A 16,493-nucleotide genomic window follows, 5' to 3' on the forward strand; every position below is an offset into this window, starting at 1 on the left:
ATAGTAACTCAGTAAATGTTGAAAACATCCTTAACATTAGTAGTCATTTTATGTATTATTCTATTAACCAAAGCATAGTTGACCTATTTTTTCTTTAAAAAACAGAGCTCAAGTTTTAAACAAATGAATTTACAGACTTCTCAGTGAGTTTAAGATTACCTGTCTTTGAGTAGGGAAACATTTCTAAATAAAAAAATTGAGGATTTTTTAAAATTACAAAGATATGCACAGCTTAACAGAAGAATTCAGTACAGAATTTGGTCAAGTACGTTTGGTTTGAAATGCCTTATTATTGTTTTTATTTATAGACTTATGAGGAAGATCGCAGAAACTACTCTGAGCTTCAAATTAGATGTCAACGTTTGGCCTTAGAATTAGCAGACACAAAACAGTTAATTCAGCAAGGAGACTACCGTCAAGAGAACTATGGTAAAGTCAAGAGGTAAGTAGTTAAGATGGCTACAGTTGTTCTCATTTTTAGCATGCATCAGAGTCACTTGAATTCTTACCATCAATGTCGTTAATTCTACTTTGTATCTTATTTTTTTTCTGTCTCCATGGTTTTGCCTTTTCTAGAATGTCATATAGTTGGAATCATACCATATGGAACCTTTGCAGATTGGCTTCTTTGACTTAGAAATATACACTTAAGGTTCCTCCATGTCTTTTCATGGCTTGATAGCTCATTTGAATAATGAATAGTATTCTTTTGAATAATATTCATTGGATAATAATGTGCTATTGAATAATGAATAATATTCCATTGTCAAGATGTACCATAATTTATCCATTCACCTATTGAAGGACATCTTGGTTGCTTCCAAGTTTTGGCAGTTAGGAATAAGGCTGCTATAAATATTCATGTGCCAGTTTTTTGTATGGACATAAATTTTCAACTCCTCTGGGTAAATACCAAGGAGCATGAGCATACTTGTATTGTAAGAATATGTTGAGTTTTGTGAGATACCACCAAACTGTCTGTTCCAAAGTGTCTGTACCATTTTGCATTTCCACCAGCAATGAATGAGAGTTCCCATTGCTCCACTCCCTTGCCAGTATTTGTTATCAGTGTTCTGGATTTTGGCCATTCTAATAGGTGTGTAGTCATATCTCGTTGTTTTAATTTGCATTTCCCTGATGACATGATACAGAACATCTTTTCATGTACTTATTTGCCATCTGTATATCTTCTTTGGTGAGGTGTCTGTTAAAGTCTTTGGCTCATTTTTTAATTGGGTTGTTTGTTTTCTTACCGTTGAGTTTTAATAGTTTTTTATACATTTTGGATAATAGTCCTTTATCAGATATGTCTTTGGCAAATATTTTCTTCCAGCCTGTGGCTTGTCTTGTTATTCTCTTGACATATACCTTATGTCTTCTTATTCTCTTGACATATACCTTAGTCTTCATTGCGCAGAAACATGGAGTTTTGGCAGTTTGTTGGATTTAGATTGTATTTTTATGTCAGTTGTTTTTATTTTATTTAGAAGCTGCTTTTGTCTTTTAAAATGTGATGCCTTAGAAGATAGGAACCCAGTGAAATCCTATGTGTGTAAATATTTTTGAAATCTTACTTGATTATTTTTATTTTATGGCATCAATTTAAATAGTTTGCAGTTTTATCTAAAGTTTTTTCAGCTATTCCTTTTTGACAAAAGGCACACATACTTTCAAAAAATAATACTTTCTGAGGATATGTTTCATATTGTGCTGCTGCTAAGGCAAAGAATTTTCTTTTTGCTGGAATGTACTAATGAACCACCACTTTAGCTGTATGTCCCTAGGAAATCTTAACATTCTAAGCCAAAGTTTTGTCATCTCTCAGATGGTGCTAATACAATAACTGCACTATATAAATTAAGAAGATCAAATAAAGTAATATTTATGAAAGTATATATATGTATGCATATATATAGAGAGATGATCCTAATTGTTCACTGCTACATCTACCTGCACCTAAAATAATTCTTGAACTAAAGCAGTCACTCAATGAGTGTTTGTTAATTGAATGGATGCTTTATAAATTGTAAAACACCATAAGTAAATTTGCCAGGACCTGGGGGATATAACATTGGTGCTCCTACTCCCAGCATGACTGACATGCATTATGTATTATTATGTATGCACTGTTATGTCAAAATATAGTGATTGTTGGAGCTTGAAATCCATGACAGCTATACTATTGGGCTTTCAAAGAAAGCTAGATTTCAAAAGAATCATTTCAAAATGAAGTAGGTTGTGATGGTAAGATGATACTTTGAGTTGGTGTTTTGATGTCCTGTCTGCCGCTATAAATCTATAGCAATAATAAGTGAAATATGAAAGGAGAAAACTAAAAGGCATAGTCATCAGAATAATCCAGGGTGGCCATGAATGAAGGGTAAACAAACCAAGATGAGTCCTGAGTTGATAATTCTTGCAGGTGAGTGATGAAAGTGGGGTGGGGAGGTGTCTCACTTTAGCATCTCTCTTTATGTGTGTTTTATTTTCTATAATGAAAACCTAAGAAATAAAAACATAATAAGCATCATCATGTGCTAGAAATGGAACAGAAAAACAACCAAGCAAGAGTGGCTCAAACTGTGAATCCTTTGGTTCACTCAATAGAAAGAATGGATTTTTAAAAAATGGTCTGGTCACAAACATAAGATAAACTGGGGGAAAAAAATCACTTTTATGTCCTTGATAAATTCTCACAAAGGTGCAAAAGAAAACAGATATATGGATGTTAGCTGCATCATTATTAGAAAGAATTCAAATGCTTTTCAACAGCAGCATGGAAAATAGATTGTGATTTATTTTTATAATGTAATTCTACGTAACAATTAAAATCATTAAATTAGATCTGAATGTATATATGGATAAGTCAAACACATAATATTAAATTTTAAAAAGCAAAATGCATGTGCCCATCTTACTTTCTTTCTTTCTTCCCCACCCTCCCACCCCCAAAGCAAGCAGTTCCTAAACTTTCTGGCATAACAAAAAGTTCTCAGGTTTATTTTGTGACTTCGTTGCCTCAGCCCTTTCTTTAAGGAGTCTTGGTTCCTTTTAGTGGAGAATGCTATTCAGAAATTAAGATTTGGGTCCTGGTCATTGCTACATTGAACGTTATTTCTAGGCCCTTTCAGTAGGCAGAGGCGCAATGAAGAGGCAAGTGAAAGGATGGCTTAACATACTATGGATAAGATCATACTGATATTTCTAATTCCAATTCAACACCACGATAGCTAGTTTGAAGGGGATCCAACTGGCCAAATAGGTACAACTTGAATATCAAGATGAATATTAACGATAATGAGTTACAATCCATTGAACAGAATAAGAGTCCTTGGGTGTGTGCTAGTAAATAAAGAGGATCTTCACAGTAGAATGCCAACCAATAAATACATATGCTTATTGGAATTACTATTTTGTAACCTCATAATACTGTTTGATTTAGAGTCATCATTGGAAGCTAAAGCCACTGGGTAAAAGTATATTAGAGAGCAGAATGTTAAAATATATCCTATAGCAAATTTGGGTGAATATCTCTTCCTTTCAGATGTCACTGAAAGTGTGTAGAATCAATTATCCAGTTATTTTATAGGACTCAGTAAACTGTGAAGCATTGTAAAAGAAAAAAATTCCCACAGATTACCTATTAATTGCAAAGGGCAAAAAGATACCTTTATAGTTGAGAACTTCGGCAGATACCACCTTAAGCAAATGATCAAAGTTATTGTCACCAATAATGAGATTAAGTGACATCATCTCAATATATCTTTATTTGATGTATTGAGGACACATTATCACTTCTGTAATATTCCTGCCCAAAATGCTTAATCTAAATCTAGTCATAGAAAAACATCAGACAAATGACAGTTGAGCAACATTCTATAAAGTTGGCCTGTGCGCTACAAAAGGTCAATGTCGTGAAAGACAAAGGAAGGGAGAACTTTAACCACTGGACCACCAGGGAAGTCCCGATGATTATATTCTGATTACATAAGAGAATATCTTTAACCTTTGGATTCACACCAAATTATTTAGGGATAAAAGGACCTAATGTCTGCGTATGACAAATAGTTGAGGGGGAAAAAAATGCACATGTAGAATTGTGTGCGTGTGTGTAGACGTGTATACCTGTATATGCGTATGTATTTTTATATATGTAAATTCACATATGTATATTTATTCACATAGATGAACAACAGAGAGAGAGAGAATAAATATGACAAAGTAATATTTAGTAAATATTACAAAGTAAATATGACAAAATATTAACAATTGGTGAGTAAAAGTATGTAAAAAAACATATAATATGGAAATTTATCATTGTTTTTAGGGGATGATATTGGGACAGTGAGAAAATATAGGGAACTTCAGCTTTACTCATAGTGTTCTATCTTTTTAAAAAACAGAACAAAACTTTAATGCAAATATAGACAAATGTAACTGTCGTCAGCTGTGGATAGCAAATTCATGAGTATTTTGCTGTATCATGCTTTATAATCTATTTTTTACATTAAAAAATCATAACAAAAGTCCTTACTTTGTGAGAATAAAAACATTTGTATGTAAAGGCATAAAACACTTAAAGTAATATTACCAAAATATTAATATTGATAGTCATCTTTAATTAGTGGGTTTATGGGTGATTGTTATTTTTCAATTTGTGCTTTGCTCAAGTATAATTATAATACTTTGTTAAGCAGAAGAAATCTTAGAAGTCATCTTTCTAAATGAGTTATTGAAAATCTAATGAAAAGAAAAACAGTTCTTAATAGCTCTCTCCATGGAAGCACCAGGGGAGTAAATGAAATCAAGTGCAAAGGAACTGATTCTCACTGCAGAGAACAAGTTAAGAATTAGCAAATCTATTTCTCTGCTCATTTTTTAAGATACCTGTTTGTAGGGTTGGTCCAGTTCTTGGTTTTGCTGTGTTGGGGAAAGAGCTGGTCTGAAAATGGAAATAAGAATCTCTGGGTAATCATAAACAATTTGTGAATGAAATAACCACAAGAATGCCTGCCTGTGTATCATCTATGCAATCTGAGTGATGATTTAAGGCCTTTTTAGCCTAACAACTGAAAGCCTAGAGCCATGTTTTAAATTCTTTAAAAGTTTTGGCTTCAAGATTAGACTGAAGATGATTAATGAAAAGATACCAGAGTGTACCTTAGAAAGTTTTATTATTTACTTTGCTGATTAGTGTAGCTTACATATTTATTTTTTGAAGATAATAAATTCATGTTTATGTATCTGAACAAGGTCTTGAACAGAGTCCCTTCTAAATTTGAAAAGCAGATACTTTATCGTTCATGGAATGACACTGAAGTATCTCTGTTCAGTTTCCTGAAACATAATTGACGCTTTTAAAATGTTCGTTATAAAAAGAGACATAGAATTTACATATGTGTTTGAGTTTTATTTTAGTAAAAATAAATAAATGTATTTGAATTTTATAGTGAGCGTGATGCACTTGAACAGGAAGTAACTGACTTAAGGAGAAAACATGAAACACTTGAAGCCTCTCACATAATTCAAGCTAAAGAAGGAAGTGAATTATCAAAAGAGGTAAGCTTATAGAGTCACTTGTATTTTATTGTACCGTGATTGTGGACACAGCTCAGGGCAGAATTGTGAGAGGGACATTTTTCTTCCTTTCCGATGTAATTGCTAGAAAGAAGGGATTTTTTAGTAGCTCTGTTTATATGAAAATTTTCATGGTAAGGATTAGCCCTCTTTATATGTTGAACAAAAGCATAAATGAAAGAAAATAACTCAGTAAGCCTTGAAAAGTAAGATGACATTGCTCTGGACACTGTCTGTCTCTGCATGTGTGTAGGTAGCCACCTTACAGCATACTGTTACTTTACTGCAAAAAGATAAAGAATATCTCAACCGCCAAAATATGGAGCTTAGTGTTCGCTGTGCCCATGAAGAGGATCGTCTTGAAAGACTTCAAACTCAACTTGAAGAAACCAAAAAGGCTAGAGAAGAGATGTATGAAAAGTACGTAACATCAAGGTAAGATTTACATTATTTTCCATATCAATAGATATAAATTAACACCAGCTTCTTTGAGGGAACTCATGGCTTTGGGGAAGAATAGTGATTTTTTTGTAAGGTCTATAGGATGATATTACAATAATCGTTCATTTTGTTTCCTCATAAGTTACTCATTCTAATTGATTTTTTTCTTAAGATATTTTGTTTTTTCCAACAACCAAGAGCCTATTTCTTTTAGGTAGCGATATATACACTATGATTATTTTTATTTATTTTTTCTTATGATATAACCTTTTTTTTTTTTTTTTCGGTACGCGGGCCTCTCACTGTTGTGGCCTCTCCCGTTGCGGAGCACAGGCTTCGGACGCTCAGGCTCAGCGGCCATGGCTCACGGGCCCAGCCGCCCCGCGGCATGTGGGATCTTCCCGGACCGGGGCATGAACCCGTGTCCCCTGCATTGGCAGGCGGACTCTCAACCTCTGCACCACCCGGGAAGCCCGATATAACCTTTTTAATTCCCAGTGACTAAGATCTCTACATAAATGTTTTATGGAAATATATAAATATCTTTATAGAAGTATATTTTTGAAGAAAATGTAATTGTGTGGAGCCTGACTAAGCTGACCTTTTCTTGACTGTGTGAAACATAAAAGAATAAGGAGAGACAGCATTGAGTACTGGTTTAAGATACAGGCTCTGGAATCAGACTCCTGCATTTCAATCCTGTCTTCTCTCTTCAAGTAGATGAATAAGCTATTCCTTTATACCAATAGCCTTTATAATCCTTGAATTATTTATTCTTAATAACTTTTTTCCCAGCTTGTGGTATTTTTCATCAGTTTGTGCTTCTGCTAATACCCTGTGTAACGCTTTGTGACTTTGCTAAGAGATCACAGTGGCTATGATTGTTGTGCTTAGAAGGAAAGGTTTTGTAAAGAGTACATTCGGGTCATTTTTTTTAAGATTAATTGTCTTCCAATATGCACCACATCAGATCATTGTTTCTAAATGAATGACCTTCCATAATGCATTAGTTTTCAAGTCTTTTGCCATATGCGTTAAATTAGTAAAATATTTTTGAAGATGAATAATTATTCAACATGAATGAACATTTTATATAGTAATTAAGCCTTTAGGGTAATATGTTTAAAAGAAAATCTCAGATGGAACTAGTTTGGAATGGTATTTTTAAGAATTTTAAAGCTTTATATCTAAACTGTGTTTTTCAAGTAACATTGTATGTAGAGCATATTTGACATAAGATATTAAACTATTACATGAAGGGCAAAGACCTATTTCTTTTACAAACAACAAAAAAAAGGATATTCCTTTTGACTCTTTGCAGAGACCATTATAAAACAGAATATGAAAATAAACTACGTGATGAACTGGAACAAATCAGATTGAAAACTAATCAAGAAATTGATCAACTTCGAAGTGCCTCCAGGGAAATGTATGAACGGGAAAACAGGTAAAAAAAAAAAAAACCAAGAAGTTTATGTGATATTTTATTGCTCTTTGTTTGAAGCTTATAGGTTTTTTTTTTTTCTTTTTAAGTATTTATTTATTTATTTATTTATTTATTTAATTTATTTATTTATGGCTGTGTTGGGTCTTCGTTTCTGTGCGGCGGCTTTCTCTAGTTGTGGCAAGCGGAGGCCACTCTTCATCGCGGTGTGCGGGCCTCTCACTATCACGGCCTCTCTTGTTGCGGAACACAGGTTCCAGACGCGCACGCTCAGTAATTGTGGCTCATGGGCCCAGCTGCTCTACGGCACATGGGATCTTCCCAGACCAGGGCTCGAACCTGTGTCCCCTGCATTGGCAGGCAGATTCTTAACCACTGCACCACCAGGGAAGCCCGAAGCTTATAGTTTTATCAAAGTTAAACTTTAGTTCGTGACATAATGTCTTTTTTAATACATTAAAGAAAATTTGTCATAAATCTAAGTATAATGGAATATTAAAGTTCTAAGGTCTTTGATAACTAGCTTAGAACAGGGTTTATCAGATGTTAGGCCTGTTTATTCTGGTATTCCTATTATCTTTTTATCACCCTGTTAGCTCTTCCTTTTGCCTTTACCTTAGTTCAGATGAAGGACAGAAATGAAAAGGAAATTAGAGAGTACTAAGAGATACCAGTAGTTCTTCCTATAATATGCCAGTGATTTCTCCAGGAAATTTTTAGAAACTGGAATTATAATATGAAGTATCGCTTATGCCTCATATAGCTGCTGGTCCTAAAGACATGTTAGATAATCTTTAAGAAGGATCAGTTTTATTCATGCAGTTACTTTTAGAACAGCATATATTAGGTTTTTTTAGAGATTGGCAGCATTAAGGGAAAAATAAATGCTACTTATTTCAATAGCAGTTATTTTTATATACCATCATTATGGTCATATGGCTTTTCAAAATTGATGTTTTAGAAGGAAACATTTTTGAAATGGACTTAATTGTCATACTAGTTTATCAGAACCGACTTGAGTGTATGCTATTATCTTTGCCAACAAGCAAGACTTTAAATCAGACTAAGGTTGATATTAGAGAAGGTTACATTTGAGCTCTAAGAACAATAAATTTACTTATTTAGCAAATATTTATTAAGGTCCACCATGTTCTAGATATATGTCAGATGCCATAGATACAGTGGTGACCTCTGCCTTTGCAAAGCTGGTAGTCTAATGGAGAAATAGAGAAACCATGATCAAAAGTATGATGATAATGAAGCAAATGGCAAGATGCACAGGGTGAGACCACATAGACTCAAGGTATATCCAACTCAGCCCTGGGAGGAATCAGGGAAGATTACGTGGAGGGAGAAGTACCCATGCAACACCTGCATGATGACTAAGAGTAAGACTGTCAGTTATGGGAGGGAAGGGAATTAGGGGAATTAATGCACACCCTGGAGGCAAGACAAAATGAAGTTTTTTGAACAAATAGAATAATTCAGAGTGGTTAGACCATAGACCAAGAGGCAACGAGTTGTAAGGGATGAAACAGAAGAGGGAAATAGGTCCAAATCATGCATTTGAGCCATTGTCTAAGACCATGAACAATTGAAAGATTTGGGGAATATGCGTGATATGATCTAATTTTATATAAAAAGACCATTCTGTGATGTGGAGGATAGACTGGAAGAGTATAAGGCTATAGACAAAGAGGCCACTTTTAGAGGTTGTTTCCCTTATCAAGACGGGTAGTGAAGATGGAACTGGATTAGTAGCAGTAGAGACGGGGAGAAGTGGGCCAGATTGGAAGAGTGCTCAGGAGATGGAACTAACCTAACTAAACAGTCAGGAGGATTCATTGGCTAGATTGGATTGGGGAGTGAGAAGTTACAGATGTCACCAGGTTCTTGATTGGGCAGCTGCGGGGATAGTGATGCAGTTTTTAAAGCATTAGAAAAAGACACGGCTTTAATTGGGAAACATGACAAATTTAGTTTAGTTTCATTAAGTCTGTGTGACATATGCAATTAGAAGTTGATTATATAAGGTCTGAATCTCAGGAGAAAGATCTAGATGTGAGCTAGACCTGTGGCATAGGTGATACTACTATTTTGTTTTACAAATAAGTACTTATAGTCCTGTGGCTCAATTCTGTTATGGATTTTATAATAAAGGCTTTTATTGGCCAACTTAATAACCTTAAAATTCATGGGATTGTTTCTATGGTAACGTGTGATTACTTCCAAACAATTCACATAACCACATAAACCTTGGTATGTAATCATTTTGAGAATGCACTGATTTTTTAGTTTTTGTTGTTGCCGTTGTTGTTTTACTTTTTAAAGACTCCTTTAAAATGCATCCCCTGGTAACATAAATTGATGTAAACTAGCGCCTGTTCTCTAAGATGATTGGTAGAGGTAGGTTGAGAAACAGTCGACAGAACCATTTCTGGAAGCAGGGAAGCTGAAGACAGGTTTCCTTTTCCCCTGTGTTGTTCTGACTCCATAGCCACGTCAAAGTGGATACCACCTAGTCAGGGAATTCCTGGGACTGGGGCTACTGCCCTAGAAACCCCAGTCAGCCACCAGATCCAGAATGGCCCCATGGATATTGAAGCTAGGGTGGATGGTTGCCACCAGGTGGTGCCAAACTGCATCCCAGGCCTAAAGACATTTGAATTGCACAGGACTTCTAGCCAGCTGTATGTAGTATAGACTCACCTTTATCATTGTATTAACCTCACAATAATCCAACCCTGTGTTTTGTGTGGCTGAATCTTTTTTAATCCCAGTTTCTTCATTCTGGCAGGATTTAACTATAGTTAGAGCTTACGTTCCACTGGTCTTTCACAAGGTAAAAATAAATTGCAACTTATTTCTTTTTAAATCTTACAACTTAAAATAATTAAGGAACGGATTTTAGTATTCCTTGTTATGAAACATGAGATTCAGAAAACACAAGTGTACACATTTAGATATCTTTGTGTCTGAGCAAATTAATCATGTGCTTTGGACTTACACGTTTAATTGTGTCAGTTTTATTTTAGCAAAGTATGCTGTTACAATATGAATTAAAATGGATAAAGTACTTACACTGGCATATTGGTACTTAGTCTCCTTGCCTCTTGGCCAATAAACATTTTTAGGATAAAGTTAAATAATAAGATTAGAGAAATATATTTTGCCTTTGGTTTGCTTTCTATACGTTGGGGGATATTAAGAGAGTACCTTTTTAAAGACTTAAATATACGACATGACACCATAAAACTCCTAGAAGAGAACATAGGCATAACATTCTCTGACATAAATCATAGCAATGTTTTCTTAGGTCAGTTTCCCAAGTCAGTAGACATAAAAGCAAAACTAAACAAATGGGACCTAATCAAACTTACAAACTTTTGCACAACAAAGGAAACCATAAACAAAATGAAAAGACAATGTATGGAATGGGAGAAAATATTTGCATGCGATACAAGGCTTCATTTCCAAAATATACACTCAGCGCATACAACTCAATAACAGAAAAGCAAACAACCCAATCAAGAAATTGGCAGAAGACCTAAATAGACATTTCTCCAAAGAAGACATACAGATGGCTAATAGACACATGAAAAGATGCTCAACATTGCTCATTATTAGAGAAATGCAAATCAAAACTTTAGTGAGGTATCACCTCACACCGGTCAGAATGGCCATCATTAAAAAGTCTACAAATAACAAGTGACAGAGAGGGTGTGGAGAAAAAGAAACCCTCCTACACTATTGGTGGGAATGTAAATTGGTGTAGCTACTATGGAAAACAGAATGGAGGTTCCTTAAAAAACTAAAAATGGAGTTGCCATACGATCCAGCAATCCCACTCCTGGGCATATATCTGGAGAAAACTCTAATTCAAAAAGATATATGCACCCAAATGTTCATAGCAACTCTATTTACAATAGCCAAGACATGGAAGCAATCTAAATGCCCATAGACAGATAAATGGGTAAAGAAGATGTGGTATATGTATACAGTGAAATACTACTCAGCCATAAAAAAGAATGAAATAATGCCATTTCAACATGGATGACCTAGAGATTATCACACTAAGTGAAGTAAGCCAGAAAGAGAAAGACAGATAACATATGATATCACTTATATGTAGACTCTAAAATATGATACAAATGAACTTATTTACAAAACAGAAGTAGACTCACAAACATAGAAAACAAACTTATGGTTACCAAAGGGGAAAGGGAGTGGGGGAGGGATAAATTGGGAGTTTGGGATTAGCAGATACAAACTACTGTTACATAAAATAGATAAACAACAAGGTCCTACTGTATATCACAGGGAACTATATTCAATATCCTGTAATAAACCATAGTGGAAAAGAAAAAAAAAGATATGTACTCAAGGGTTGAGATTTAATAAAGTAATTTTACTGCTTTAAGAAAAGAGAGAGAGAGTGCCTTTTATTTTCTCCTCTTAGATGTGGAAAAGAAAGATGGAACTCATGCCATGCAATCTTGGTATCTGCCCCTGCAGTCAGTCATACCAGTAGTTTGTGAAGTTAAGGGGTTGAGAAGGAAGAGGAAGAGAAGAGATAAAGACCTAAGGAAAGGCAGAGATAAGCAAAGAAAGAACTTGGGTATTTGGGTACATCCAAAATACTATAGTTGGGATTATAATGTGTATGTATGCTTTGGCTCAGTCTATGAGTTAGGTTTCTTGTCTTTTTCTGTACTTTATATATAGTTGCTTTAAAATGATATTTTGGAGCTGTGGGAAATAATGAGTAAAACTCACTATGGTGGTGAGATTTATTGTATAAAAAACTTCTTACATAGTAGGACCGTCTTGCACATTTGGAAGAAAAGCATTATTCCCTGAACAGGGAGTATATTATGAAAGAGATTTGGAATGAGACTAAACTTAAATCTTGGCTCTGCCACTTACTAGCTGAGTGAATATGTCACTTAATATCGCTGAAGTTTAATTTTCTCTTTTATAAAATGAGCTCATAATACTCTTTCACAGGGTGATCTGTAAGGTCTAAATGAGATAATATGTGTAAAAAGTACAGTATAAATTATAAATCTGTATGTAAATGGTAGTTATTTAGATACCTTTTGCTTATGAGAAATACTTTAAAAAATTATTTTATCCATTGTGTGGACAATTTAAGTAAAATGAGCATTATATAAAAGAAAACTGGTAACGTTATGGAATTGTTTATTGTCACTGAAAGGCACTATTAGAAAATATATAATTATTCTTAAGTATTGATCTCCGTGGCATTTAACCACTTTTGTTGAATGAGACAATATAGACAGAGAGTCTGCATGCCATTTGTTTCAATCCAAATTTTTGCATAAGATGGCGAACTTATTTGTTCCTGATTAATACTGTGAGATAATGAAATAAGAGGAGATAAATTCAGCTGATTGTTTTCTCAGAAAGTAAAACTACCTTTACCTAAGAAAGGCTCATTATTATAAATAGTCTCATTATTATAAACACAGAAAGAGCTAGCCTCATAGTAATGCTGTAAAAAGGGTAAGGATGAGTTTGTTAGAGATATTCATTATACTCTTTATACTGCACAGAATATGGAGATTCAAATTGCTCTACAGTTATTTGAAAGGGGGAAGGCAGTAGGGAAAAGGGATCAAAAATATGTTTTTAAATGTAACAATTAGTATTGCTTTAGTGATTTAATTTTCCCACCGTATGAAGAAAAGCTATCTTGACCACAGTTTATCATCCTCCAAAAGTACTCAAGAAGAAGCTTAATGACGTAAACTTAAAATATGCATAGAATCTCAGAGTGATAGTAAACACTTTTGAATCTTGAATCTAAGTTTATTTACAAAGGTTAGTTGAGTATACCTAATGCATTACAATAGGTGAATTGGAACTAGTGTACAGAGGTTCCATTCATGATTTAAGAAATATATGTCCTCATTAGTGCTTAAACAAACTTCTTTCATTCATATCCTACCAGATATCTGTATAATTTTTAAAGTTCTTTTATGAAAAAACTTAAGAATATTCTACTTTATCTTTTCAGCTAGACTATTCTGAAAGTATATGGCTTTACAGATAAAGCCATAACTCAGTATCTTAACTTCTCAAATAATTGTAAATGAAATTTTATTGTTAGCTGTCTTTTATTGTCAACTATATTCTTTATGCCTATAGGTGATTACACATGCGTTCACTTTTTAATTAATAATATTTAAGAATTTCAAGGTGTATAGGGTGTTCCAGGTATGAAGCAAGGACAGTTCGGGTTATGCAAAAACTTAGATTTTCCTTCATTGTATCATTCATAGGGTGGTGAGGGAGGCTGGTAAAGGGAAGGGTCAGATTTTAAAATGTCCTGTTGTCAGTTTATGTGGGGAGGTTTTACAGTAAAAGGGTGGCATGATATATTCATCTTTTGTAACCATGGTTGCAGTGTGAGGTGGATTATGGTTGAAAAGGACATGGGGGCAGAAAGATTGGTTGGGAGACAGTTGCAAAGTTTAAGTGAAGATGAGAAATGGAATAAGAGCTGAATTTAAAGATTATTTATGTAGTAGAATTGACAAGACCTGGTTATTGACAGGAAGTGGACCAGAATAACTCCACCTCTTCTGCTTTCCTGGTCTCAGAGAGATGGATTGTTAGGCACGGCCATTAACTCAAGGTTGTAGACAAGATTGAGAAGGAAGATAACACTTAATTCCTGATGTTTTACAGATATGGCAGCTCTGATCAAGCCCCAAAGTAATTCTCTAAGATCACATGGTTTATTTGTTTGTCTATTATTCATTAAGAAATTTTAAATTTTATTATTACTTATTTTATTATTATTTATGAGGTAACATTGATTTATAACATTAAATAAGTTTCATGTGTACAGCATTGTATTTCTACTTCTGTATACCCTACAACATGCTCATCACCAAAATTTTATTTTTCACCTGTAATCATACAGTTAATCACCTTTACCCATTTTGCCTTCCCCTTCCCCTTCCCACCACCACTCCGTTCTCTGTATCTACGTGTTGTTTGGTTTGTTCATTATTTTGTTTTTATTTATTTATCAGTTTTTCATATTCCACATATGAGTTAGATCTTACGATATTTGTCTTCCTCCATCTGACATATTTCACTTAGCATAATACCCTCAAGGTCCAACCATGTTGTCACACATGGCAGATTTCATCTTTCTTTATTGCTGAGTAGTATTCCATTGTGTGTGTGTGTGTGTGTGTGTGTGTGTGTGTGTGCGTGTGATATATATATATATATGCCACACCTTCTTTATCCATTCATCTGTTGATAGGCTTAGATTGTTTCCATATCTTGGCTATTGTAAATAATGCCACAGTGAACATAGGGGTGTGGATATCTTTTCAGATTAGTGTTTTCTTGTTCTTGGACTATATACCCAAAAGTGGGGTAGCTGGATCATATGGTAGTTCTATTCTTAATTTTTTGAGGAATCTCCATACTGTGTTATAGTGGCTGCACCAATTTACATTCCCACCAATAGTGTATAAGGGTTCCCTTTTCTCTAGATCCTCTTCAACACATGTTATTTCTTGCCTTTTTGTTAATAGCCATTCTGTCAGGTGAAGGTGATAGCTCACTGTGGTTTTGATTTGCATTTCCTTATTAATTGGTGGTTTTGAACATCTTTTCACGTGCCTGTTGGGCATCTGTTTGTCTTCCTTAAAAAATGTCTGTTAATCTCCTCTGCCCATTTTTTAATCAGGTCGCTTTTGTTGTTGAGCTGTATGGGTTCTTTATGTATTTTGGATATAAACCCCTTATTGCATATATCATTTACAGACATCTTCTCTCATTCATTAGGGTCATTGTTGAGTTATTAATGGTTTCCTTTGCTGTGCAGAAGCTTTTTAATTTGATGTAATTCATTTGTTTCTTTTTGCCTTTGTTTCCCTTGCCTGAGAAGACATATCTAGAAAAATATTGTTAAAATTGATGTCAAAGAGCATACTGGCTATGTTTTTTTCTAAGAGTTTTATGGTTTCAGGTCTTACATTCAAGTCTTTAACCCATTTTGAGTAAATTTTGTGTATGGTGTGGGATAGTTGTCTAGTTTCATGTTTTTGCATGTGGCTGTCCAGTTTTCCCAACACGATTTATTGGAGAGACTATCCTTTCTCCACTGTATGTTCTTTGCTCCTTTGTCGTAAATTAATTGTCCATATGTGTGGGTTTATTTCTGGGCTCTCTATTCTGTTCCATTGATCTATGTATCTGTTTCTCTGCCAGTACCCTGCTGTTTTGATTACTGTTGCTTTGTACTATAGTTTGAAACCAGGGAGTGTGATGCCTGCAGCTTTGTTCCTTTTTCTCACAATTGCTTTGTTTATTCAGGGTATTTTGTGGTTCCATATAAATTTTAGAAAGTTTTGTTCTATTTCTGTGAAAAGTATCTTGAGATTTTGATAGAGATTACATTGAACCTGTAGATTGCTTTAGATAATAAGGACATTTTGACAATGTTAATTCTTTCAATCCATGAGCACGGAACATTTCTCCATTTATTTGTGTCTTTTTCAATTTCTTTCAACAGTAAGATCACATAGTTTATAACTAGAAAATTTTCTCTACTGTGCCCCAGATACAACTCCCCTCACTTCTCAGGTAAGGCCCTGAGGCAAGAAGGGACCTTAAGGTGATGAAGCTTCTCCAGCAGTTTTCTCTGTTTTCCCCATGGTACTCTTAGAAATATTATAATTTTCTTTATATACAATAAAAAATCTTGGGAAACATTGCCCTAATTATCATTCTCTAAGTGAATACCTTCATATTTTTAATTTAGATTTTCATATTTTAAAAATTTTGTATTGAAGTATAGTTGATTCACAATATTATATTAGTTTCAGGTGTGTAGCATAGTGATTCAGTATTTTTATGGATTATACACCATTTAAAGTTATTACAAAATCATGACTATAATTCCCTGTGCTGTACAATATGTCCTTATGGCTTATTTATTTTACACATAGTAGTTTGTGTCTTTTAATCCCATACTCCTATC

At 34.3% G+C, this 16,493-nt stretch overlaps 1 protein-coding gene across 4 annotated transcripts in view; it reads left to right on the top strand.

The window, feature by feature from the left end:
- The window catches only part of PIBF1 (progesterone immunomodulatory binding factor 1), a 212,324-nt gene that overhangs the window by 43,805 nt on the left and 152,026 nt on the right, over positions 1-16,493 (top strand). For all 4 annotated transcript variants that reach the window (XR_013824935.1, XM_079903403.1, XM_079903405.1 and 1 more), the window contains exons 6-9: positions 309-442; positions 5,451-5,559; positions 5,831-6,012; positions 7,340-7,465. Coding sequence is in view for 3 of the 4 variants with exons in the window: in XM_079903403.1 (XP_079759529.1) it covers positions 309-442; positions 5,451-5,559; positions 5,831-6,012; positions 7,340-7,465 (551 nt within the window). In the remaining variant the exon portion in view is untranslated. The remainder of the gene's footprint in view (positions 1-308; positions 443-5,450; positions 5,560-5,830; positions 6,013-7,339; positions 7,466-16,493) is intronic.

Source organism: Stenella coeruleoalba (assembly GCF_951394435.1).
Source record: "Stenella coeruleoalba genome assembly, chromosome: 18".
Lineage (NCBI taxonomy): Eukaryota > Metazoa > Chordata > Mammalia > Artiodactyla > Delphinidae > Stenella > Stenella coeruleoalba.